The sequence below is a fragment of the Anolis carolinensis genome, chromosome 1, assembly GCF_035594765.1.
Source record: "Anolis carolinensis isolate JA03-04 chromosome 1, rAnoCar3.1.pri, whole genome shotgun sequence".
Classification (NCBI taxonomy): domain Eukaryota; kingdom Metazoa; phylum Chordata; class Lepidosauria; order Squamata; family Dactyloidae; genus Anolis; species Anolis carolinensis.
Window position 1 is genome coordinate 100,887,337 of NC_085841.1, and position 22,948 is coordinate 100,910,284.

The following is a 22,948-nucleotide window of genomic DNA, read 5'->3' on the forward strand; positions in this document are numbered from 1 at the left end:
ATAATGCCATGTGGAAAAAATTATATGAATCTTATTTATCAAGTTAAAAGGGAAAAAAACAATATTACTCTAAATCAATTGATAGGTTCTTTAATTAAAAGTGGTGGACACATATCATTAAAATAATCACAACTATATTTTAAACTATATTCATCTTATAGTTTAATTGGTACTCTAATGAGTCAACCAGCGATCTGGTTGAGTCAAACTTCAACAATCAATTCCCAGTCAACAGTCTGCAGTGAATACAGTTTCCAGCGCTATGGTTCCCACACGATATCATCTTTCTTCAATACTGACTGAAGCTTCTGAGCACATTTTAAGAGCTGAAGAGAACTTGTATTCCTATTTACAGAACAAGAACTGCGGGCTCCAAGTCTTAAAGTGACAGCCGTCTTTTTGGTTCCTTTTAATTCATCTGAGTTTGATGCAGCATTAGCTACTTTTCTCTTCAGCTTTTGAGCACTCCGCCTCATCTTGAAAACCTAAATAACAAAACAAAACAATATAAACTCTTCCCACAATAGGATGAAGCAAAATATATGAAAGATAAAGAGGCATTCTCTACAAAACCAGGTTTAATTGTGCTCTTTTTGCACCATTCATACAATTGGAATAAAAGCTTTTTAAAACTACAAGGCATTGTGCACCAACTGTACACTCCTTTGCTTTATCTCCGAACTATTTCCTTACATGTTCTTGGTGTTTTTTCAGCTTTGAAATTTGTTCTCCTTTGATTTCCATATGCTTTACAAGACAATCCAGTTCACGTTCCAAGTCTTCCCGCATGTCTTGATCTTGGGTTTCTTGTATTTGCTTTAACAATTCTTGATGTTCACTGTTGAAAACAAAAAAATAATCAGAATTTTAATCAATCAACCCATTGTCTTTCCTATGGCTACTCTCATCTGTTCATCATCAGAAAATATTAACCAGGCTCCAGTTACATTGCCATATAAAACCCAGATTATTTGCTTTGATAATCTGGATTATATGGCAGTGTAGAAGGGGCCTCAGGTATGAAAAAGCAAGGGATGGTTAAAGTGCAGCTATGCAATAGCACTCCCTCCTTACATCATGCCTTCCCTTAGCACACTACATAGAGAATCCTAGAGAAAACACTTTAATCAAATCTCTGAATAATCAAATCTGCAAAAATCAAACCCACAAATGTGGTAAATCACGGTAATCTTTATATGGGTATTATTTGAGTAACCCGTTTTCAAATGACATGTTTTTAATAAAACATTTGAAAAACAAACAATTAATAAGGTGTCATGTAAAGTTGCTGAAACTCAAGATTCTACTACAAGAAGCAGAAACCTTCTCAACTTTGGCATACATTTGGTAGTCGGTTAGGACTAAATGCAGCATGCCTCTAATCACAGTAAGAAGTTAACTATTAATATATCTTGTAAGTCTTATATTTCAAGTACTTCTAACAAGATATTTTTGACATTGGGACTTGAGAGACCAAACTAAGTACAGTAAAGTCTCACTTATCCAACATTCTAGATTATCCAACACATATTTGTAGTCAATGTTTTCAATGCATTGTGATATTTTGGTGCTAAATTAGTAAATACAGTAATTACTACATAGCATTAATGTGTAATGAACTACTTTTTCCATCAAGTTTGTTGTGTAACATGATGTTTTGGTGCTTAATTTGTAAAATCATAACCTATTTTGATGTTTAATAGGCTTTTTCTTCATCTCTCCTTATTATCCAACATATTCGCTTATCCAACGTTCTGCCAGCCCGTTTATGTTGGATAAGTGAGACTCTACTGTACTGAGATCTATTTCTGTGGCAAACACAACTAGAAAATGGCCCTGTTACAAAAAAACTGCAAGCAGCAATTAGACCTGCAAAACATTTGTACAAAAAGCAGTAAAAATGCTCTGTAAAAAACACCAAGCAATTTAATTTTCCCCAACTTGCCTCTAAGTTGTAGGGTGTTTAAACAAGTCTTACTCAAAACAATATGGCTGGGATCCAAAGAGCTAGTTTGGACTTGCATGCTTTTTTCCTCGAATAGAACCATCCTACATGAAACCTTTCTTATGGGAGGTGAGGTACTCTGCTTGTTATGTTGTATTAATATGCAGATGAATACAGAAGTATATTATTTATTCTTAGCAATGTTTGTGAAAGTGCCTTTTTTCAAACCACATAAATGGTTCTCAGCTTTCAAAAGTGTGTTCTAAACCTATAGATTCCCAGCTACTTATACATACCAACAGACAAATAAATACGTACAAGCTCATTTGTCCCAGCTCATCTTGCATGACCAAGAGAAGATCAGAAAGACTGTCTGTCGCTGAAGAAGATGTGGTGCAAGATGATGGTCTGCCCAGAACAGCCCTCCTTGAAACCCTCTTTTCAGCTTGTTCGGAATAATGTGAAGTCACGCATGGACTACGATATTTCATCATATGCAGGACACTTTGAACATTTGCAACAACAGAGTGACTTGAGCTGGCAGACTTGTAGGAAAAGTAGTGCATTAGAAAGTCTCTTAAACAAACAGTAACTTAAAGGAAATGTCATTTAAAAAGACAGAGAGCTTACCTTCCCGGCAACGAAAGGTAGCACTCCAGTCTGTGGTGATGGCTGTGAGCCATGGGTTTTCGGCGAATCTGGATTATTCTGAAAATTAAAACTAGATTTATTACTGTTTTTCAAGAAATAGAAAGTGTAGGGGTCCCCAACTTGCCATTATACCACCAATGTCAATACTGACTATTATATTGTACTGTCTGGGAAACTATGGAAAACCACCCTTGAATCTGTTAGTAAATGCTATTATGTGCCTCATTTTGAGTTAAAAAAAAAAGCTTGAGAACAATCATAGTAAAATATCTTTGCTGATATTGATCTGGAGATAAAGTCTATATTTTATCATTTGAACACTGGAGAGCTTTTCAGTGCAATTAAAGGAAAGTGAATATCTCTTAACGCTTAATTTTTTTAAAAAAAAACACTTATCTGGAAGAAACTACTACCCGTATATGCTCAAGTATAAGCCAACCTGAATATAAGCCGAGGCCCTAATTTTATCACAAAACTGGGAAAACTTATTGATTGGAGTATAAAATGAGGGTGAGAAATGCAGCAGATACTGGTAAATTTCAAAAATTAAAAATAGATACCAATAAAATCACATTAATTGAGACACCAGTAGGTTAAATGTTTTTAAATATTTACATAAAACTGTAATTTAAGATAAGACTGTCCAACTCTGATTACCTATATACTCGAGTATAAGCCGACTCGAATAAAAGCTGGCCAGGTCCCTCGCTCGAGTATAAAACGAGGGGGGCTTTTTCAGCCCTAAAAAAAGGGGCTGAAAAACTTGGCTTATACTCAAGCATATATGGTAAATAAACTTTATTTGTTAACAACAATAGTTACCCACAAATAATGGGGAAATATCTTAATGCTATTCCTTCAGCTATCTTTACTGCATATTTATTTATTTTATTTATTTATTTCCAATATTTCTATCCCGCCCTTCTCACCCGAAGGGACTCAGGGCGGCGTACAATTGGCAACAATTCAATGCCGACACATCAGTAAAACAAACAGCATATAAAATCTATTACAAATAGTTAAATACAGTATAAAATATAAAACATATGGTTAAAATCCTTTCATCCAATATCCTCATGCTTTATCCATACATCAGTCTGGGTCGTCTTTGTCATTTATTCGTTAAAAGCCTGAGCACATAGCCATGTTTTTAAGGCTTTTCTAAAACTCAAAAGGGTTGGGGCTTGCCGTATATCTTTGGGGAGGGTGTTCCACAGCCGGGGAGCCACCACCGAGAAGGCCCTGTCCCTCGTTCCCACCAAAAGAATATTTGACTATTCTTTTCTTTTACTTCAATGCCATACATCACATATGAAGACTTTCCTGAGGATTTTCAAATCTCCAGGAGCACCTTTTTGGAGGATACAAAGTCCTCTATGAAAAAAGGAGAGGAAAGCCTTCCTAGACAGACTGAAGGGCCTCTGTGGAATACTGGATACAAATCTGAGGTTAGATACAGATTTCTTGCACTCATTAAAATATTTGTATCTTGCCCTATATCAAAATCTCAGAAAGGGGTCTAAAAAAACAACTATTTGCTCATGTGGATATGGCCTCAGTCACCTTAGGAGTACTATTGAAATGGTTGCATGAATAAAAGACAAAGATACTACTTCCCTAACTTTAAGATATATTTTTAAAATTCACCTTTACAACTTTCTTCTTCTTGCACTTCTTTTTTGTATCTTTTTGTGGCGAAATTGAAGACAAGAGAATTCTGTTCATTTCAAGTCCTGTTTGCAGCTGAAGTTTAAAAAAGGCAGACCTTATTCAGGCTAATATCTCAATCCACAACTAAGAGAACCAACAGATCCTTCCATGTCCATAAAAAACTGATCACAAGAGAATCAGTAACAGGCATCTAATCTCTTCAGAATGATATACAAGATCACTGGGAGAAATATTTCATATCATCTCAAGTAATGTACAACTATTATTTTGAAAAAAGATCAGTCTAAAAGTCTCATTTCTTCAATGGGTTAAATACTATGCACTTTAATGTTTGCTAGCACAGGACAAAACTGTCAGACTTCTACATGTTTGAATTCATTAGCAACATCTGTTTCGCACATAATGCATATCTCCATCAGCCTGCAATTGCAAACATTTACAACATTGCTGACATAGGCAATCTCCTCCATTACACAGAACGTTTCAGGTGCAAACTGCATTAATGGTGTTTTTATCCAGTGCCATACTTTTCTACAGCTCCATATCTATCAATTTACAGATGGGGAACTGGGGCCAATAAAGCTACTACATCTATACAAAGACCTTGCCTGGCCAGGAATATGAATAATATCCCATTAGAATATATTAACCTAAAAAGCTAGCAAAGACAAAACTATTCCCAAGTGTATTAGACCAAGAATGTTTGATACAGAATGTAGCTTTATGGGACAAATTTTGCAGACCCATACAGAACACGAGAAATTTTACTTTACTCCTCTGAGATTCTAGCAGTTACAGTCTCCAAACGATTATATTTCCAAGTCATATATATGATGTGCAGCCTCTGTGTGATAGGACCTGTGCCCTGACACCATCTGCAGCTGTGCAGGAATTGAAATAATACAAATCTCTATATGGAGTAGCAGTGATTGGGTCTTTCCCAGCAGATTTACTGCTGTATGATCATTGAGAATATTTTATCAAGTTGATATACTTCTTCAGCTCAGGTAAAATCAGATATTTATTAATTCAATTAAAATCCACAGTGCATTTTTGCTAGCTTTGAATACCAACAATGCCCCCTGAACTTATGACAGGATTTAGAATAACCACATTCACTGATCATAATTGGCACCTACTTATTTTGATGGTGAAAAAACAGTAACTTATGAGACTATGATCACAGACTCTAGACAAAGCTAGTGTTATACTCACAGCCAAGTAATATCCAAATTAACAACTCAAACATCAATAGTATTATGAAAACCAGATCTCACATAACAATTGTCTTTTCTAATTAATAAGCATTAAGCCAACTTTGCCAACTTGGCCCACTCTGAGATGGTAGATAAGCTTAAATACGTTTGAAATTTAGCATCAAAGACATTTTATGAGAAGGGTTGTTGCTTCCATACTGATAAGAGCACAGGTATTTTGGAAAATGTGCACGATATTGCTAATTTAATTTCTACAGGCTTTGAACATTACAAAAACACATAGAGGCTCTGAAAACCAAGCAGGGCAGGAATGCAGAAATGAGATATGTTCCCTTCAAATTTGGTACAGAGTAACACACATACAATAGAGTACAGTATATCTTCATATTTATGGGGGATATGTTCCAAGGCACATGGTGGATACCTGAAAACATGGATGAAAATGAACCCTAGATTTTGACTATACTTGGGCTGAAAGCATACCATAAAATTGTATCAGAGAATTATACAGTGGTATGTTGTGGCACAATTGATCTTCGGTATTGTGGCTGGATAATGTAGATCTAAAGCAGAGATGTGAACCTTCTTTTTTATCTTTGCAACCAGATTTTCCTCCTTGCTCACCTGCGCTGCTTTATCTTGTATTAGCTTACGCTGATGTTGCTCTTCCTGAAGCTTCTGCTCCAAGTGTTTGATCTTTTCCTTTGGGAAAAAAAAGAACACACAAAAGATACATTGAACTAAATCACATTTAGGAGGACAAAACTGACATTATTTTGAAAATGGGAACTACAGCTTTCCAATATAAGCACCAAGGTTGTGGTATAAAGCAGGAACAAAAAACACTGCACTCTTCACTTTTAACATAGAAACACCTAAATAGCTGCTTCTGCCAGTCTTACAAATGTTATAGAAATCCAACTCATGAATTGTTAGTGTAATTATAGGAGGCCCTCCACTTTCACAGGAGTTAGAGGTGCAAGGCCCCTGGAAAATGGAAAAAAGAGGATTTAAAAAAATAAAAAACAACTATATTATTTACCTGAGGAATCTCTAGGTCCTCCAGGGTGATTCTATGGTCAATTTCTACTGGAGGTTGACCATAGAATCATGCTGGATGACCTACAAATGTCTGAGGAATTTTCTCTCTTGAAATCTTTAGGTTCTCCAGCAGAACACAAGGAGTTGCGCTGGAGGATCCAAAGATATCTAGAAAGAACCTATGCAACAAAACGGTGAGTAATCAAATCCACAGAAGTTAAACCCGCAAATGTGGAGCAAGAATTATACTTACTTCTGCCGTTTTCTGAGTGCTAGTAAGTCTCCAGCATTCTTTTTCCAGGATTTCAAGCTTGTCGAGTTTTGCACATAACTCCACTTGATCCTGGTCCTTTTCCTTCTGAAGCTGGATCTGAAAAATGTGCACATGTTTGACGACTGAAAAGAAGCCTTCTTCCACTTTCAAAGATCAGCAAGTTTAATCCCAACAAAGACAACAGATGCTGATTCTTAAGCAAGAAGCACCACTGTGATCCACTATGAAACTGTTCATTCTTAAAAATGTGCACAAGCTTCATATAAAAAAGAAAGATCCCAGAAATTTATTTTCTGTACTTGACAGCTGCCACTGAAGACAACTTCGCATAGATGAACCAAATGATGGTAGAGAAAGAAGTGGAGGATGTCAAAGACCAAATATAGATTTCACCTAGCTGATCACTGAACTTTCCATGGGAGGTACCCATGAAGATTGAAATGCACGTTGTGATCTAGATATTCATGTTTATTTTACTTAATATCCAGGCATTAATTCAAGTATTATACACTAGTTATTCAAAACATCTTGTATATAAAACCCTGTTGCATTTCATCATCTCTGGATCAGGATCAGAAATGCCAGTTTTGAACTGATTTGTAGAGGCTGTAACTAGGGAAAATTGGGTTGCTGTGAATTTTCCAGGCTGTATGGCCATGTTCCAGAAGCATTCTCTCCTGACATTTCGCCCACATCTATGGCAGGCATCCTCAGAGGTTGTGAGGTCTGTTGGAAACTAGGCAAGTGGAGTATATATCTGTGGAATGTCCAGGGTGGGAGACAGAACGCTTGTCTGTTTGAGGCAAGTATGAATGTTGCAACTGGCCACCTTGATTAGCATTGAATAGAATCATAGAATCATAGAATAGTAGAGTTGGAAGAGACCTCATGGGCCATCCAGTCCAACCCCCTGCAAGAAGCAGGAAATCGCATTCAAAGCACCCCTGACAGATGGCCATCCAGCCTCTGCTTAAAAGCCTCCAAAGAAGGAGCCTCCACCACACTCTGGAGCAGAGAGCTCCAAGGCCGAACAGCTCTCACAGTGAGGAAGTTCTTCCTGATGTTCAGGTGGAATCTCCTTTCCTGTAGTTTGAAGCAGCTGTTCCGCATCCTAGTCTGCAGGGCAGCAGAAAACAAGCTTACTCCCTCCTCCCTATGACTTCCCCTCACGTATTTATACATGGCTATCATGTCTCCTCTCAGCCTTCTCTTATGCAGGCTAACCATGCCCAGGTCTTTAAGCTGCTCCTCAATAGGGCTTGTTCTCCAAACCCTTAATCGTTTTAGTCACCCTCCTCTGGACGCTTTCCAGCTTGTCAACATCTCCCTTCAACTGTGGTGCCCAGAACTGGACACAGTATTCCAGGTGTGGTCTGACCATGGCAGAATAGAGGGGTAGCATGGATCTTCCCTGGATCTAGACGCTATTCCCCTATTTATGCAGGCCAGAATCCCGTTGGCTTTCTTAGCTGCCGCATCACATTGTAGGCTCATGTTTAACTTGTTGTCTACAAGAACTCCAAGATCTTTTTCACATGTACTGCTGTCGAGCCAGGCGTCCCCCATTCTGTATCTTTGCATTCCATTTTTTCTGCTGAAGTGAAGTATCTTGCATTTGTCCCTGTTGAACTTCATTTTGTTAGTTTCGGCCCATCTCTCTAGTCTGTCAAGATCGTTTTGAATTCTGCTCCTGTCTTCTGGAGTGTTGGTTATCCATCCCAGTTTGGTGTCATCTGCAAACTTGATGATTGTGCCTTTTAACCCTTCATCTAAGTCGTTAATAAAGATGTTGAACAAAACAGGGCCCAGGACACAACCCTGTGGCACTCCACTCGTGACTTCATTCCAAGACGAAGAAGACGCATTGGTGAGCACCCTTTGGGTTCGTTCGCTTAGCCAATGACAGATCCACCTAACCGTAGTTTTGTCTAGCCCACATTTTACTAGTTTGTTTGCCAGAAGGTCGTGGGGGACTTTGTTGAAGGCCTTACTGAAATCCAGGTATGCTACATCTACTATTGACCCAACTCGTAACTCTGTCGAAAAAAGAGATCAGATTAGTCTGGCATGACTTGTTTTTGGTGAATCCATGTTGACTATTAGCAATGACCGCATTTGCTTCTAAATGTTCGCAGACCACTTCCTTAATGATCTTTTCCAGAATCTTGCCTGGTATCGACGTGAGGCTAACCAGACGGTAATTGTTTGGGTCATCCTTTTTTCCCTTCTTGAAGATAGGGACCACATTTGCCCTCCTCCAATCTGCTGGGACTTCTGTTCTCAAAGAATTCTCCAAGATAATTGCCAGTGGTTCTGAAATAACCTCAGCTAGTTCCTTTAATACTCTTGGATGTAGCTGATCTGGCCCTGGGGACTTGAATTCGTTTAGAGCGGCCAGATGTTCCTGGACAACTTGTTTCCCTATTTGGGGTTGGATTTCCCCAAATCCTTCGTCCATTCCATGTTGCTAAGGTTGAAGATGGCTTCCTTTTTGTGAAAAGACTGAGGTAAAGAAGGCATTCAATAGTTCTGCCTTATCCCTGTCCCCTGTCACCATCAACCCATCTTCTCCTCGCAGAGGCACTATTGCCTCCTTGTTCTTCCTTTTTCTACCAACGTAAGCAAAAAAGCCTTTTTTTGTTGTTTTTAATGTCCCTGGCAAGCCTGAGCTCATTTTGTGCTTTAGCTTTGCGAACATTTTCCCTACAGGAGTTGGCTATATGTTTGAATTCTTCTTTGGTGATTTCTCCCCTTTTCCACTTCTTGTGTATGTCTCTTTTGAGACTTAGCCCGATTAGAAGTTCTTTGGACATCCATTCTGGGTTCTTTGCACTTGTCATATTTTTTTTCTTGGTTGGCACTGTTTGCATTTGCACCTTGAGTATTTCACTTTTAAAAAACTCCAATCCATCCTTAACTCCCTTGTCTTTTAATATTGGCATCCATGGAATGCCGCTCAGTATTTCCTTCATTTTTTGGAAGTCAGCTCTCTTAAAGTCCAGAATGCGTGTTTGATTTGTCTTTGTTTCAGCCTTCCTTCGTATCACAAACTGCAGGAAGCACATGGTCACTTGCCCCTAAGGATCCGACCACTTCGACTGTATTGATCAGGTCTTCCACATTTGTTAAGATTAGATCAAGAGTAGCCAGTTCCCTTGTTGCCTCTTCTACCTTCTGGACCATAAAACTGTCTGCAAGGCAAGTGAGGCATTTGTTGGACTTTGTACTCTAGGCCGAGTTTGTTTTCCAGCAGATATCAGGATAGTTGAAATCGCCCATGACTACTGTATCTCTTCTTTGTGCCTGTTTGGTCAGCTGTTGACAGAAGACTTCATCAAGTCCTTAATCCTGAATCGGAGGTCTGTAGTAGGTTTCCCGGATTACAGTCTTGCATTTCTTCTGCAACGTAACTGTTTTTGACATATAAAGCTACTCCCCCTCCTCTGCCCTTTGTTCTATTTCTGTGAAAGAGGTTATAGCCCTCAATGGCTACATTCCAGTGATGGGAGTCATCACACCAGGTTTCAGTGATGCCTATGACATTGTACGTGTGGTGCTGTGCTAAAAGTTGGAGTTCGTCTTGCTTATTTCCCATGCTCTGTGCATTAGTGTAAGACATGTAAGCCCTTGTGACCTTCCCCTGAGCTGTTTATTTGGGATTATTGTGCTCTCTGTACTTGGTCCTTGCTGTGTTTGTGCAGCCCCCTGTTTAGCCTTTTGGAGGTTCCCCGTGGTAGTGGGTAATATAGTGTTCACCAGGCTGCAGCTTCAAGAATAGTCTTGCAACTTCAAAACCTGGCTGCTTCCTGCATGGCGGAATTCTTTGTTGGGAGGTGTTAGCTGGCCCTGTTTGTTTCCTGTCTGGAATTCCCCTGTTTCTGGATGTTGTTCTTTATTAACTGTCCTGATTTTATAATTTTTTAATACTGGCAGGCAGATTTTGTTCATAATTATTTTGATCGTAATTTTGTTCATTATTTGGTTCCATAATCTTCCCATTTAAGTACAATAAATGTCCTAGAAAGGGGAACTTGAAAATTCTGGTCTCAATCTACTTATTTTTTATTTAAACCCATTTTCTACCAAAGCGTCTCCTATAGCACTTTAAAGATTAAATTGTATTATTAAATTCTGGTCTCAAGAAATTTAGCCAGCAAATTTGTCCAGTCATTCCCATTGATATCTGCTCAAGAAGCAAGAGATAATATTTGTCATCTGCAATATGGTGATGGAGTAAATTTAGCAAACAGATGAATTATTATGGAATCTTCAGGAACTACTAGAAACAGTAATTGAATGATTTATGTTCTACCAGTTTGGACAAGCAAAATTAAATATGAAAAATGACACTAACAAAACTGGGGCAGAGTGTTTCTGAAACAGGACAATAAATGAGTGAAAAAACGCATAGGAATATGGAATATTAAACACATGCATACTTGCTGCTCCAGCACCTGCTTCTTTTCCAACTCTGCGCTGACCACCATTCTCCTCATGTAATCTAGTTGTTTTTCCAGCAAGGAGCAACGTGTTTGCGCTGCCCCTAACTGAATGCTCACATCTGGAGGGGAGAAAAAGAAAGGTCACAGAGAAGTAAACACAACGCCCAATTTGCCTTATAGGTTTATCCTTTAATTCACAACATATTGCACAACATTTCTGTTACAACAAATATGGCATCTTTATCACTTTCACTACAGCTAGATCCTGATCCACAGGCTCAGGGTGCATCTACACTATAGAATCAATACAGTTTGATACCTATTTTACTGCTAAGGCTCATGCTATGAATCATGGGAGTTGTAGTTTTGCAGGGTCAGCTAAAGAGTACTGGTGCTTCACCAAACTACAAATCCCAGAATTCTATAGCATTGAGCCATGGCAGTTCAAGAGTTGTCAAACTGCATTAATTCTATAATGTAGATGGAGCCTCAGTCTCCTTCACATTGGCTATATTTACTGTTTATTAGCAATTGAGGTACATAAAATGTTTCAGCTGCTTTAAAACATCAGGAACTCATAAAAGTACTTAATAAAATCTACAAATATTCTTACAGCTTCTTTGAAGTCTATATTATCAAAATGAATAATAGAATCCAAATTTGTTTTATTAAAGAATGAAAAAAGAAAACATAAGAATAAGCTGCAAATTATTGCACATTTCGTACAATATCTCAAAAGCACAAAATGCAAATTAGAGTAACTAATAAAGCAGTTATAGACAGATCTTATAGGAAAGAAATCTTTAGGCCCTATTTATTACAGGCTCTGATTACACATTAGAGGGGAAAGCAAACAGAATATATAAAAGCAACACTTCTTTAATATGAATGGAGTCAGGATTTCATCAGTGCTAATCAGAGGAAGAACTGTTTAAAGCAACAGACAATGCAATCGCTGTTGCCCATTTTTGGTCCAAAACTATTTAGCTGCTTGTGATCCCTTTTTATCAGTTTTAAACTTACAGTACTTATTTATGCAATGCTTTTGACATGAAATAGATAAATCAGTGCTAATGGAAGCTACCTTTCCTCTCTTGCATCACTTTTCCGTGTGTTTTATCCTTTTCATTTGATTCATGCTGCATGGCTCTTTTGTATTGGGCAGCTTCTCTGGACAGGGCATTCAAGTCATCTTCAGCCTGGGACCGTTCCAGTTCAAGGCGGTGGATCTTTTCTTGTAGAGTCCTGAGGGCTGTCACTAGAGCTGGTGAACAGATAATTTAATCATTGATCATTTTGTAAAAAATTAACAGTTCCTTTTGCGCCACAAGAAAATTATTCTTATGCCAAGTTAAACCAGGACATCAAGAAATTTACTGCAGGGAGCCACACAGCAGAAATGTCCTTGTTGGAACTTGTTGCATTACAAGAGAATCAGTCAGCTTTATCCAGCAGTTGAGATTGCAGAAAGAGATGTCAGAAGAAATGTATGCATCAGATATATAAATATTAAATAGCTCCCCATCAAAACCAGAAGTCACACTGTAATATTAGATCTAACTAGGCACAACTGATGCAGTGTATGGTGGAAAATGTGGATTTCTAAGCCCTTACAGCAGTGGTTCTCAACCTGTGGGCCCCCAGATGTCTTGGCCTTCAACTCCCAGAAAACTGCCTGGGATTTCTGGTTGTAGACCTACAGGTTGAGAACCACTGCCTTACAGTAACAGTCCTCTCAACCATACCACCAAGGAGAACCTCAAAATGCAGGCAGGTGTGTTTGTGTATAAACACACACACACGCTATTGGGCCTCAACTGCATGGTTTTTGTGTGATGGAATCAACTGTGCTAAGTTCAATATTCTTCAGTTAAGTTGCTTTGGCCTTGCTTTTCCATATATCTAAATCCCAGCATGTACCAGATTATTTTATTTGTTTTCATAGCTTTGTTACTCTATTTTGACATGTATCTCTTCATTTTTATGCATCTTTCAGCTCAGTATTATCCTTTAACAAGGTGAATCTTTTGTTTTCTGCTATTCACAAAAAACTGGCATCATTTAGGGCCCTTCCAGATAGGTCCTATATCTCAGGATCTGATCCCAGGTTTTCTGCTTATCCCAGATTATCTTGCAGTGTGGATTTATATAATCTAGTTTAAAACCTGGGATCAGATCCTGGGATATAGGACCTGTCTGGAAGGGCCCCTTAGATCTTTCTTTTTAAAAATTAAGCAGTGCCATCCAATCCTTCGTGGTTTTAAAGGGCTGGAAATTCTGTGTGCCCCCACCCGCAATATATTGTTAAAGCTAAATCTCTCAGCAGCCAAAACAATGATGAAGTTGTTGCCAGCATTTTGAGGAATCAGAATTCCAAGCAGTAAGTGTTTGAGTATTGCGCTACTACAAGTAACTTCTAAGGGTGTGCCAGCCTATCAAACAAGCTTGTTTACCTGCTTCTTTTTCTTATAGAAGATAAGCAGTTTCACTTCAGACAACAGTTGAAATCATAGTTAAGAAAATTGTGAGTGCCTGGCTAACCAGGAAGAGAAACATCTGTTTGTTGTGATAAATACGTTTATAAATGTGTATTGTTTTTGCATTAAATGCTACCCAAAGACTGGCACCATGAGCAGAGAGTGTAGAAACAGACAAGCAACTTGAAACCATGCTTTACCTATTTGTTTGGAAACTCAAATCATGGTTTTAGTTCTAAATATTTGTCAGTGCAAGCTATTTTTTGGTGAGTATCAACTTTCACTTTCAAATTTATATAGCTGTAGCCTAAATACAAGTGAGATGGCTCTCACTTTCAGAGAACCTGTTTACTATAAGATCTATAACTCAAGCCAGCAAGGTCTGTCAGGCTCTCTTCCTTAAATCTGAGAGCTCAGCCCAGTTCTCAGCCTAGTACTATATTTCACAATCAGTCACAAACCAAATATTTTTAGTATTAATATATATTTAACCAAGGGAGCTCCCGATGGCGCAGTGGGTTAAACTGCTGAGCTTGCTGACCGAAAGGTCAGCAGTTCGAGTCCAGGAAGCGGTGTGAGCTCCTGCTGTTGCCCCAGCTTCTGCCAACCTAGCAGAAAACATGCAAATGTAAGTAGATCAATAGGTACCGCTCCAACGGGAAGTTAATAGCCCTCCATGCAGTCATGCCGGCCACATGACCTTGGAGGTGTCTACTGACAACGCTGGCTTTTCGGCTTAGAAATGGAAATGAGCACCAACCCCCAGAGTTGGACATGACTAGACTTAATGTTAGGGGAAAACTTTTACCTTTACTTAACCATGAGATATATTTAAGTATGTGGTACTTTACCTTGGTTGTTCGGTGCAGGAATGTCTTTTGGAATAGTTTTCTTCTTTAACTCAAGGCCAGATCTTATATTAACTGGAGGTTGAAGAAAACTGCCAATGTAGCTATGCTTTGATGCACTATCAAAAGACTGACAAAAGATACACAAGGCTGTTCATAAGTTCTACGTGAGTCTGAATATACTACTTTCTCTAGTGGTTTTCTTTCTACACATAAACCTGACCTACAAATCTATTGGCAAAATTAAGACAAGGAGCATCATCTTTTTAATAGGCTTATTCCTGGGTAAAATCGGGCTGCTAATTGTGACTGTGTGCAAAGTAGTGTTTCCTCAGTGATATGCAGTGCTGAGTGCGATGGCTGCAAAAGTATCAAGATAGTCTACCATGAGTGGAAATACTCCCTTGACATGGCTTTGTTGACACAATTTTGTGACTGCTTATTTTGCAAACATCTGCATCTCCTTGTTGTGTATTAGCAAAATACACATTTGTATACAGAAAGCAAAATGTTTCAACGTGGAGCTGTATGTTAATACACCCATGTGCTCATTCAAATTCTAGAGGACCATCTAGAATTGTTTTGCTAATTTAGAAAAGCAGGTATTCTGCCTGGTTAAAATTAACCTAGAGCCTGAGTATTGTAATTATAGTGGTTTGCAGTATTGGGATAGTTTTTAAACAGCACTGTAAGAGGAAAAAGCAGAATGCATAAATCTTTGGTATCTCAAGTTACAAAGAAGAAAGGCCAGAATTATTACATCTACCCAACTTCACTGAAAACTCCATATAATAATATCATTCTATTCAACAAAAGAGACTTAAACAACCACTTTCAGTTCTGTCTGTTAAACAGTGTAAATGAAAGTGGTCTCACTTAAATTCAAAAGAATCACCCCTTAAGATTCCCAAAGATTATTTTTAAGGTTAACCATAAAAACAGTATCTGCAGCACAATTGTTCTAAATACATTTTTCCTAACTATAAAAAGGCTTAAACATTTTTACTTCTTAAGATACTATTTTAGAACTAGAGAGTTATTTGGACTGCTGAAGTTGCATTACTCACCTCCATAACAGAGGATCCAGTGCCCCACTCACCTGGGAAGACAAAAGAAGCAGTCTTGATTTGGAAGGCTAGGTCACAGTAATATTTTGTCAATGATTAATATTTATTTTCTTCAATTGAAGACATAAAAGTATTTAAACAAGCTGATGCATCAAATATAATCTTTAGGGCTTCCAGGACAACACTACTGTCAACTTGGCCATAAAGTAGCCTTGGAAAACCTAGTGATTCCCAGAGAAAATACTTTTTTAGGCATTTATAGGTCTTCCTGGCAATATTTTTTTCCTCAGGTTGACTATATCTTCATATTTATAGGGTTTTTTTAAATCATGGTTTTTCCATTTCCACAGTGGACCTGTGTCCCCAACCCCTGTGAAAATGGAGGGCCTACCATAAATTAATTTTTTTAGACTACAAATGGACCCATTCTTCATATTAACTCAGTGAATGATTCTTTTTATCTGCTACTTTTTTGGAGTCACTGCTTCAATGTATCCACACATCCATGAACTGCTGCCATCCCAAATATTCTGTGGAACGTCCAGTCTTTATGCACCCAACAAATAAGCATTACAGTAATAAAAATGGGCATGTGTGTAAAAATGTATTTGATTAAAATCAGCATTTATTAAGAAAACAGTAAAAGCAGAATCCAAAATTTCAGCAAGAACCATGTGTGTATTTATGGGAAATTTCAGAAAATTAGTCAAGAGGGGAAGAAAATTAATATGAGAAGAATGCTGGTTTTTGCTTTTTCTGGATAATCATCAGGCATAGGCATAAAATCTATGCTTTTATTATTTGTAGTAATGTTGACCCAACATGTCTAAATAAATATGCTTCATACTGAAACACAGACAAACCAAGCTTTGATTCCTCTGTTTATACAACATCAGTAGGGAAGTAAAAAATACTGTACTGTGTCATTGTAGCAAATTTCTCTGTTATAGGACTGGAGTATGCAATGTATCTTCAACCCAGTAAAAAATCAAGCCAAGCCAGAGAAAACCTTGACATTTTAAAAGTCATGTGTTGAGCAAATAAATGAGCGCATTAGTTCATGACATCCTTGTCCTTTCTTTTGCCTTTTTGCCTCTGCAGCCGAATTTGCCTTGGAACCACCAGTGTTTCTTATTTATAAGCTTTAAATTTTTAGGGGTATGATATGCACAATTGTGTAAATATGCGTTTTACCGAAGCATTCACTGTCCCTCTTAACTTTAAAGTAGATGATAAAGACACTCAAATATTTCAAGATTTGCCTTGATATTCACCATAATGTCGATTGCAGTCAAATCTATACCTTGGAAGGTCAGCCATGAAAGAACCAGTCAAGATCCTGAGATGTAAAGATACGTATATCATTGGATACTAAAATTAGGATTGTATATGCCACTGCATTTCCAATTATTGTGAAAAAAAGCTGGACAGTGAAGAAAACTGACAGGAGGAAAATCAACTCCTTTGAAATGTGGTTCTAGAGGAGAGTTCTACAAATACTGTGTACTGCTAAAAAAGATGGACAAATAGACTTCTCACTAGAAGCCAAGATGTCTAAACTGAGACTGTCCTATTTTGGACACATAATGGGAAGATGGGACTCACTAGAAGAAGAAGAAAACAATAATGCTTAATAAGGTAGACGGCCATATAAAAAGAGGAAGACTGCATTCCAGGGTCATAACTACATGGACAATTTATCCTAGGACAAATCTGGAGTATGAAAATTCCAGAACAGCCCTAGGACTGCAGCAGCAGGAAGGGATCATGACCACTCAGTGGCACCAAACCCACTTTGATACTGCTGGACAGTATCCCTCACCATCTCCTTCTTCCTTTCATCATGACAAGAAGTATCAAGTGCAAAATGACTGGTGGACATTGCTGACCAACTGGAATGACATTGACTGTGGTGTCAGCGAAACACAGAAGAGGGAGTGATATGGGGTGGAAGGATGAATTGCCCCCTCCTTTCCCCCTCCTTTCCCCCTCCTTCTCTGATCCAACTTACATTCCAGTCAACATCATTTGAGTCAGCCTGATATTTTGAGGCTGGGGCTCATCACTACAATGAGAAAAGGAGAGGAAATGGCAATTGCCATCTTATGTGCCTGTGCCATCCCAGCCCAAGAGAATGTGGGGGGACATATAAATAGTACTGGGAGCAGCACAATTGTTTATTATTATTATTTATTATTATTATTTATTCATTTCTATCCCGCTTTTCTCCCGTGGGTGGGATTCAAAGTGGCATACAATGTATAAAATTCATACAAATACATCCAACCACAATACATAATCAGCCAAAACATCATATCCGATATATAAAAAAATTAACTTATCAAATAAAACAATTTAAAAACTTACTGCAAGCACCATTTAAAGATATCTATAATCTTCGGCCACTGAAGTTATTTTTCAAATATTATCAAAATATTTATCAGACTGGCAGTGCCCATTATCATTCATCTAGGAAGGCCAGGCTCCACAGAAAGGTTTTAATTTGTGAACGAAAAGCCAGTAAGAAGGTGGTGATCATGTCTCATTACATGAGGACAAAGGCTGACTTTGCTCCAGCGTCTCGGGGCCCATCTACACTGCCATATAATCCAGTTTCTGAATCCAGATTATCTGCTTTGAACTAGATTATATGGCACTGTAGACTCACATAATCCAGTTCAAAGCACATAATCTGGATTCAGAAACTGGATTATATGGCAGTGCAGATCCAGCCTCAAGGAAACTTTGGGGCAACCTATGACATTTCTTAATGCGTTTCCAGACTGTGTTAACTCAAATCAGCTGTGTATCTCATGTAAACACCATGTGTCTGATTAAACCCTTGTGCCAGCTGAACTGCTAACCTGAAGATCTGAAGGTCGGCAATTTGAATCCATGAGACAGGTGAGTTCGCATCTGTCAGGCCCAGCTTCCATGTGGGGACATGAGAGAAGCCTCCCGCAGGGTGGTAACAAATCCAGGCGTCCCCTGGGCAATGTCTCTGTAGACCAGTGGTTCTCAACCTGTGGGATCCCAGGTGTTTTGGCCTACAACTCCCAGAAATCCCAGTCAGTTTACCAGCTGTTAGGATTTCTGGAGTTGAAAGCCAAAACATCTGGGGCCACACAGGTTGAGAACCACTGCTGTAGATGGTCAATTCTCTTACACCAGAAGCAACTTACAGTATGTTCTCAATTCGCTTCTGGCACAATTTAAAAAATGAACAATGCCCCCCCTTCCCCAGGGTTTAAGTACCTGTGTTGGTGTGCCCCAGAAGCCCGGACTCAATAAAGAAAGCCATGGCATCTATATTTTAGAATGAAGTTTGATCCCACTTTAACTGCCATGGCTCAATGCTATGGGATCCTGGGAGATATCGCTTTATAACAGGCATGGGCAAACTTTGGCCCTCCAGGTGTTCTGGAATTCAACTCCCACAATTCCTAGCAACCAGTAGGATTATGTGAGTCTACACTGCCAAATAATCTGGGATCAGATCCGGGGATATAGGGCAGTGTGGAAGGGGCCTGTGAAAATAAAAAAGAGCATTGAGTCTTAAAGGTGCTGCCACGTGTTTCCCTTTGCCCCCTTCTTACCCTGCAATAGACCAATATTGATACTTCTTTGAACATTACCAAGCGAAGGAGGGACTCCCATCTGAGAGATAGAGACTTAGAAAAATGTGTTATTACATCCTCCGACAGCCTCCAAGCCCCCACAGTAGCCTTTAGGAAGCGTCCGACTTACTGCAGCGTCCTTTCCTTTTCTTTCCTTTCCTTCCAGGGCCGTTTTGAACAGACCGCCTCCCCGCCCGCTCTCGGAGGCTCCCGCCCAGCCCTCCCAGCCTCACCTGTGACCCGGACGTTGACCCGCCTCCGTGAAGCCACCCAGCCAACTTCCGCCCGAAAGAACCCTTCCTCTTCTTCTTCTCGATGAATGAGATCTACATATTGGCTGCCAGGCTGCTACTGAAATCCACAAGCATGTGGACAATTTCAACAGAAAGGAAGAAACAATGAAAATGAACAAACTCTGGCTACCAGTATTTAAAAATACTCCAAAATCAGGACAGTAAATAAAAAACAACGGTCTGAAAACAGGGGAATTCCTGACAGGAAACAATCAGGGCCAGCTAACACCTCCCAACAAAGGATTCCCCCCCCCCCAGCCAGGAAGAAGCCAGATTTTGAAGCTGCAAGGCCATTCAATGCTAATCAAGGTGGCCAATTGCACCTTCCAAGCAGCAGACAAGAATTCTTTCTCCAACCCTGGACATTCCACAAATATACAAACACCACTTGCCTAGTTTTCCAACAGACCTCACAACCTCTGACACTGCCTGCCATAGATATGGGTGAAACATCAGAAGAGAATGCTTCTAGAACATGGCCATACAGCCCAGAAAACTCACTGCAGCCCAGTGATTCCGGCCATGAAAGCTTTCCACAACCTTTCCTCTTCTTCTCTTTTCAGATCCTCTATATCAGATGATTGAGATCTACATATTGGCTACCAGGCTACTCTATGAAATTTACAGTTCTTGTTAATTGCACCACCAAGGAATCTTGGTTTTCACATTTTGGCTTACATCTTTCAGCAAACCATCCAAACATGCATGCAAGGCCCCCTGAGGATGCATCTACACCAAGCATGGGCAAACTTTGGCCCTCCAGGTGTTTTGGACTTCAACTCCCACAATTACTAACATGCCTGACCTATATTGTTGAATTAGTGCAGTTTGACACCACTTTAACTGCCATGGCTCAATGCTATGGGATCATGGGATTTATAGTTTTGTTGGACACCAGCTTTCTTGGGCAGAGGAGGCTGAAGACCTTGCCACACTACAGCTTCCAGGATCCCACAGCACTGAGTCATGTCTGTCAAAGGCCCCTTCCACACAGCTGAATAAAATCCCACATTTTCTGCTTTGAACTGGAATATATGGCAGTGTGGATTCTGTTAATCCAGATTCAAAGAAGATATTGTGGGATTTTCTACCTTGATATTCTGAGATATAATGCTGTGTGGAATGACTCACTTGGGGCCCTTCCACACAGCCATATATCCCAGAACATCAAGGCAGAAAATCCCCCAATATCTGCTTTGAATCTGGTTATCTGAACCCACACTGCCATATATTCCAGTTCAAAGCAGAAAATGTGAGATTTTATTCAGCTGTGTGGAAGGGCCTCAGGTCCCTTCCACACTGCCCCTATAGCCCAGGATCTGATCCCAGATTATCTGGCAGTGGGGACCCAGGTCCCTTCTCCACCAACATATAATATGGAACATCAAAACAGATAATTCACATTAACTGCTTTGAACTGGATTATCTGAGTCCACACTGCCATATAATCCAGTTCAACGTAGATAATCTGGATTTTATATGGCAGTGTAGAAGGGGCCTCAATGTCTAGTTGGATAAATTAGTGAACAATTGAAAGTGCCATAAATTCCTCAAACCTGAAGTTAAATGGGGTTGTTGTATGTCTTTCGGGCTGTGTGGCCATGTTCCAGAAGCATTCTCTCCTGACGTTTCGCCCAGATGTGGGCGAAACGTCAGGAGAGAATGCTTCTGGAACATGGCCACACAGCCCGAAAGACATACAACAACCCTGTGATCCCGGCCATGAAAGCCTTCGACAACACACTGAAGTTAAATATTCTGCTCATAATATTAAAATATCATGTTTCACAATAGGTACTCATAATAATAATAATAATAATAATAATAATAATAATAATTTATTCCTTACTGACCTCTTCTCATGGCTCAGGGCTGGTTACATCATTGCTAAAACACATAATCAAAACATATAATCATTTAAAAACACACCACAGAATACACATATTAAAACATATTTCTATAAAATACATACATAATTATAATCCTTTCCTCTTAAAAGGTTGACTCTTTTAAAAAAGTGTTTGAAATTGTGGCCATATCTTAACTTTAAGGAAATCAAATTATGTGAGTCCTGAGAAATGGCTTTCTAGGGTGCGGACAAAATTTGTTTGTCCATATTTCAGCCTTCAGTCCAATGAATTATTCACAGTTTCTGTCCTCCTTCCAAAAATCAAAAACAGCCCATGCTAATAGTTGCAATATGGGCAGCGCTATTGGGAAACTCCCTGCTCTTCTGGCTGTGGTCCTGGAAAGCCTATGCAACTGGCAGGCAAGCATTTCGCAAGGACAGATTGGAATCTAAAACATTTCTCTTGTTCTTTTCCACCCAGAGCAGTTGGCTGTACATCTGCACACCAATTTGACGGTTTCTTTGAAAACCCTTCCTGATGGAAGTGTTAGTTGTTAGAGAAAAACAACTGTATATTCCCACACTGTTTCCTTGCCCCCAACTTTACAACCCGCACAAAACTCTGCAATAAAACATAATATATATCATCACAAATCAGTTGGAGGAAGGGAAGCATCTTAAGTTACAACTCAGTTTTACATTAACCACAACAATCCTGTTGAGAAATGATCTGCCTGTTTGGAATGGTGTCTCACTGATTTAGGACATTTGCCTCAGTTTGAAGAAAATGGATATGAAGGAAATGTTTTCTTGCACACTGTACTGGAATGTGCTGTTTTAACCTCTTAAGATTCCTGGCGCTACATTTAATTGTTAGTTCCAAATATAGTAGATCCATTAAACCAAGGAGACTTGCACATACAAAAGTTCTGTTCTAGCTGAGATTAGTATTTGAATCAGTTTCTATCATTCTTCTTAGCTGATAATAAAGAGAATCTGGAAAATATATTTACTTTGCCCAGAGGGGTTATTTCACAGGAAAAAAAGAAGGCAAGTTTAGCACTACTAGACTTCCAAATAACATTATAGGCCCCTTCTACACTGCCATATAAAATCCAGATGATTGGATTTGAACTGGATTATATGGAAGTATAGACTTAAATAATCCAGTTCAAAGCAGATAATGTGGATTATCTGATTTGATAATCTGGATCATATGGCAGTGTAGAAGGGGCCTCAGACTGTATTCACTAGAGCACCACCAGAATACAGAAACATATTAAAGTAGAGGGTAAAGTAGCTTAGGACAAAGCTGAAGTAGTTTGAAAAAGAAGCCATTCTCCACAATGCAACCTTGTGAGATTATTCTATGGGAGTTGTTTGGGAAATACAGCAATTGGACTCTGATATATAGTACAGTTATGAAAATAAATGAGGGCCCTGGTGGGTCAGAGGGTTAAACCACTGAGCTGCTGAACTTGCTGACCGAAAGGTCAGAGGTTCGAATTCGGAGAGCAGGGTGAGCTCCCGCTGTTTGGCCCAGCTTCTGCCAACCT

At 39.1% G+C, this 22,948-nt stretch overlaps 1 protein-coding gene across 12 annotated transcripts; it reads right to left on the reverse strand.

Moving 5' to 3' along the window:
- Positions 1 to 74: 74 nt before the first annotated feature.
- Positions 75 to 22,465, reverse strand: cep57l1 (centrosomal protein 57 like 1). Of its 12 annotated transcripts, XM_062969016.1 has the most exons (15): positions 21,516 to 22,452; positions 21,397 to 21,430; positions 19,484 to 19,601; positions 16,908 to 16,972; positions 15,634 to 15,665; positions 14,570 to 14,696; positions 12,326 to 12,505; positions 11,239 to 11,360; positions 6,779 to 6,895; positions 6,109 to 6,186; positions 4,244 to 4,339; positions 2,576 to 2,653; positions 2,264 to 2,490; positions 694 to 838; positions 75 to 485 (listed from the first exon to the last, which is right to left on the reverse strand). In XM_062969016.1, exons 2-15 carry the CDS (start codon positions 21,404 to 21,406, stop codon positions 261 to 263), a joined length of 1,620 nt encoding a protein of 539 aa, XP_062825086.1. In that variant the 5' UTR covers positions 21,407 to 21,430; positions 21,516 to 22,452; the 3' UTR covers positions 75 to 260. The 12 variants fall into 12 exon arrangements, with proteins under 12 accessions (XP_062825086.1, XP_008119146.2, XP_062825087.1 ...); XM_008120939.3 differs by having other exon boundaries at positions 21,397 to 22,452; XM_062969017.1 differs by lacking the exon at positions 21,516 to 22,452 and having other exon boundaries at positions 19,484 to 19,598; positions 21,397 to 21,421.
- Between the last annotated feature and the right edge of the window lie 483 nt (positions 22,466 to 22,948).

Bases quoted from the DNA above. Each gene is read 5' to 3' on its own strand.
- cep57l1 (XM_062969016.1), bottom strand. The intron at 16,973-19,483 runs GTGAGGCTGGGA...TTTACATCTCAG, and splicing joins GGTCAACGTCCGGGTCACAG to GATCTTGACTGGTTCTTTCA. The intron at 15,666-16,907 runs GTGAATATCAAG...TTGTCTTCCCAG, and splicing joins TGACTGCAATCGACATTATG to GTGAGTGGGGCACTGGATCC.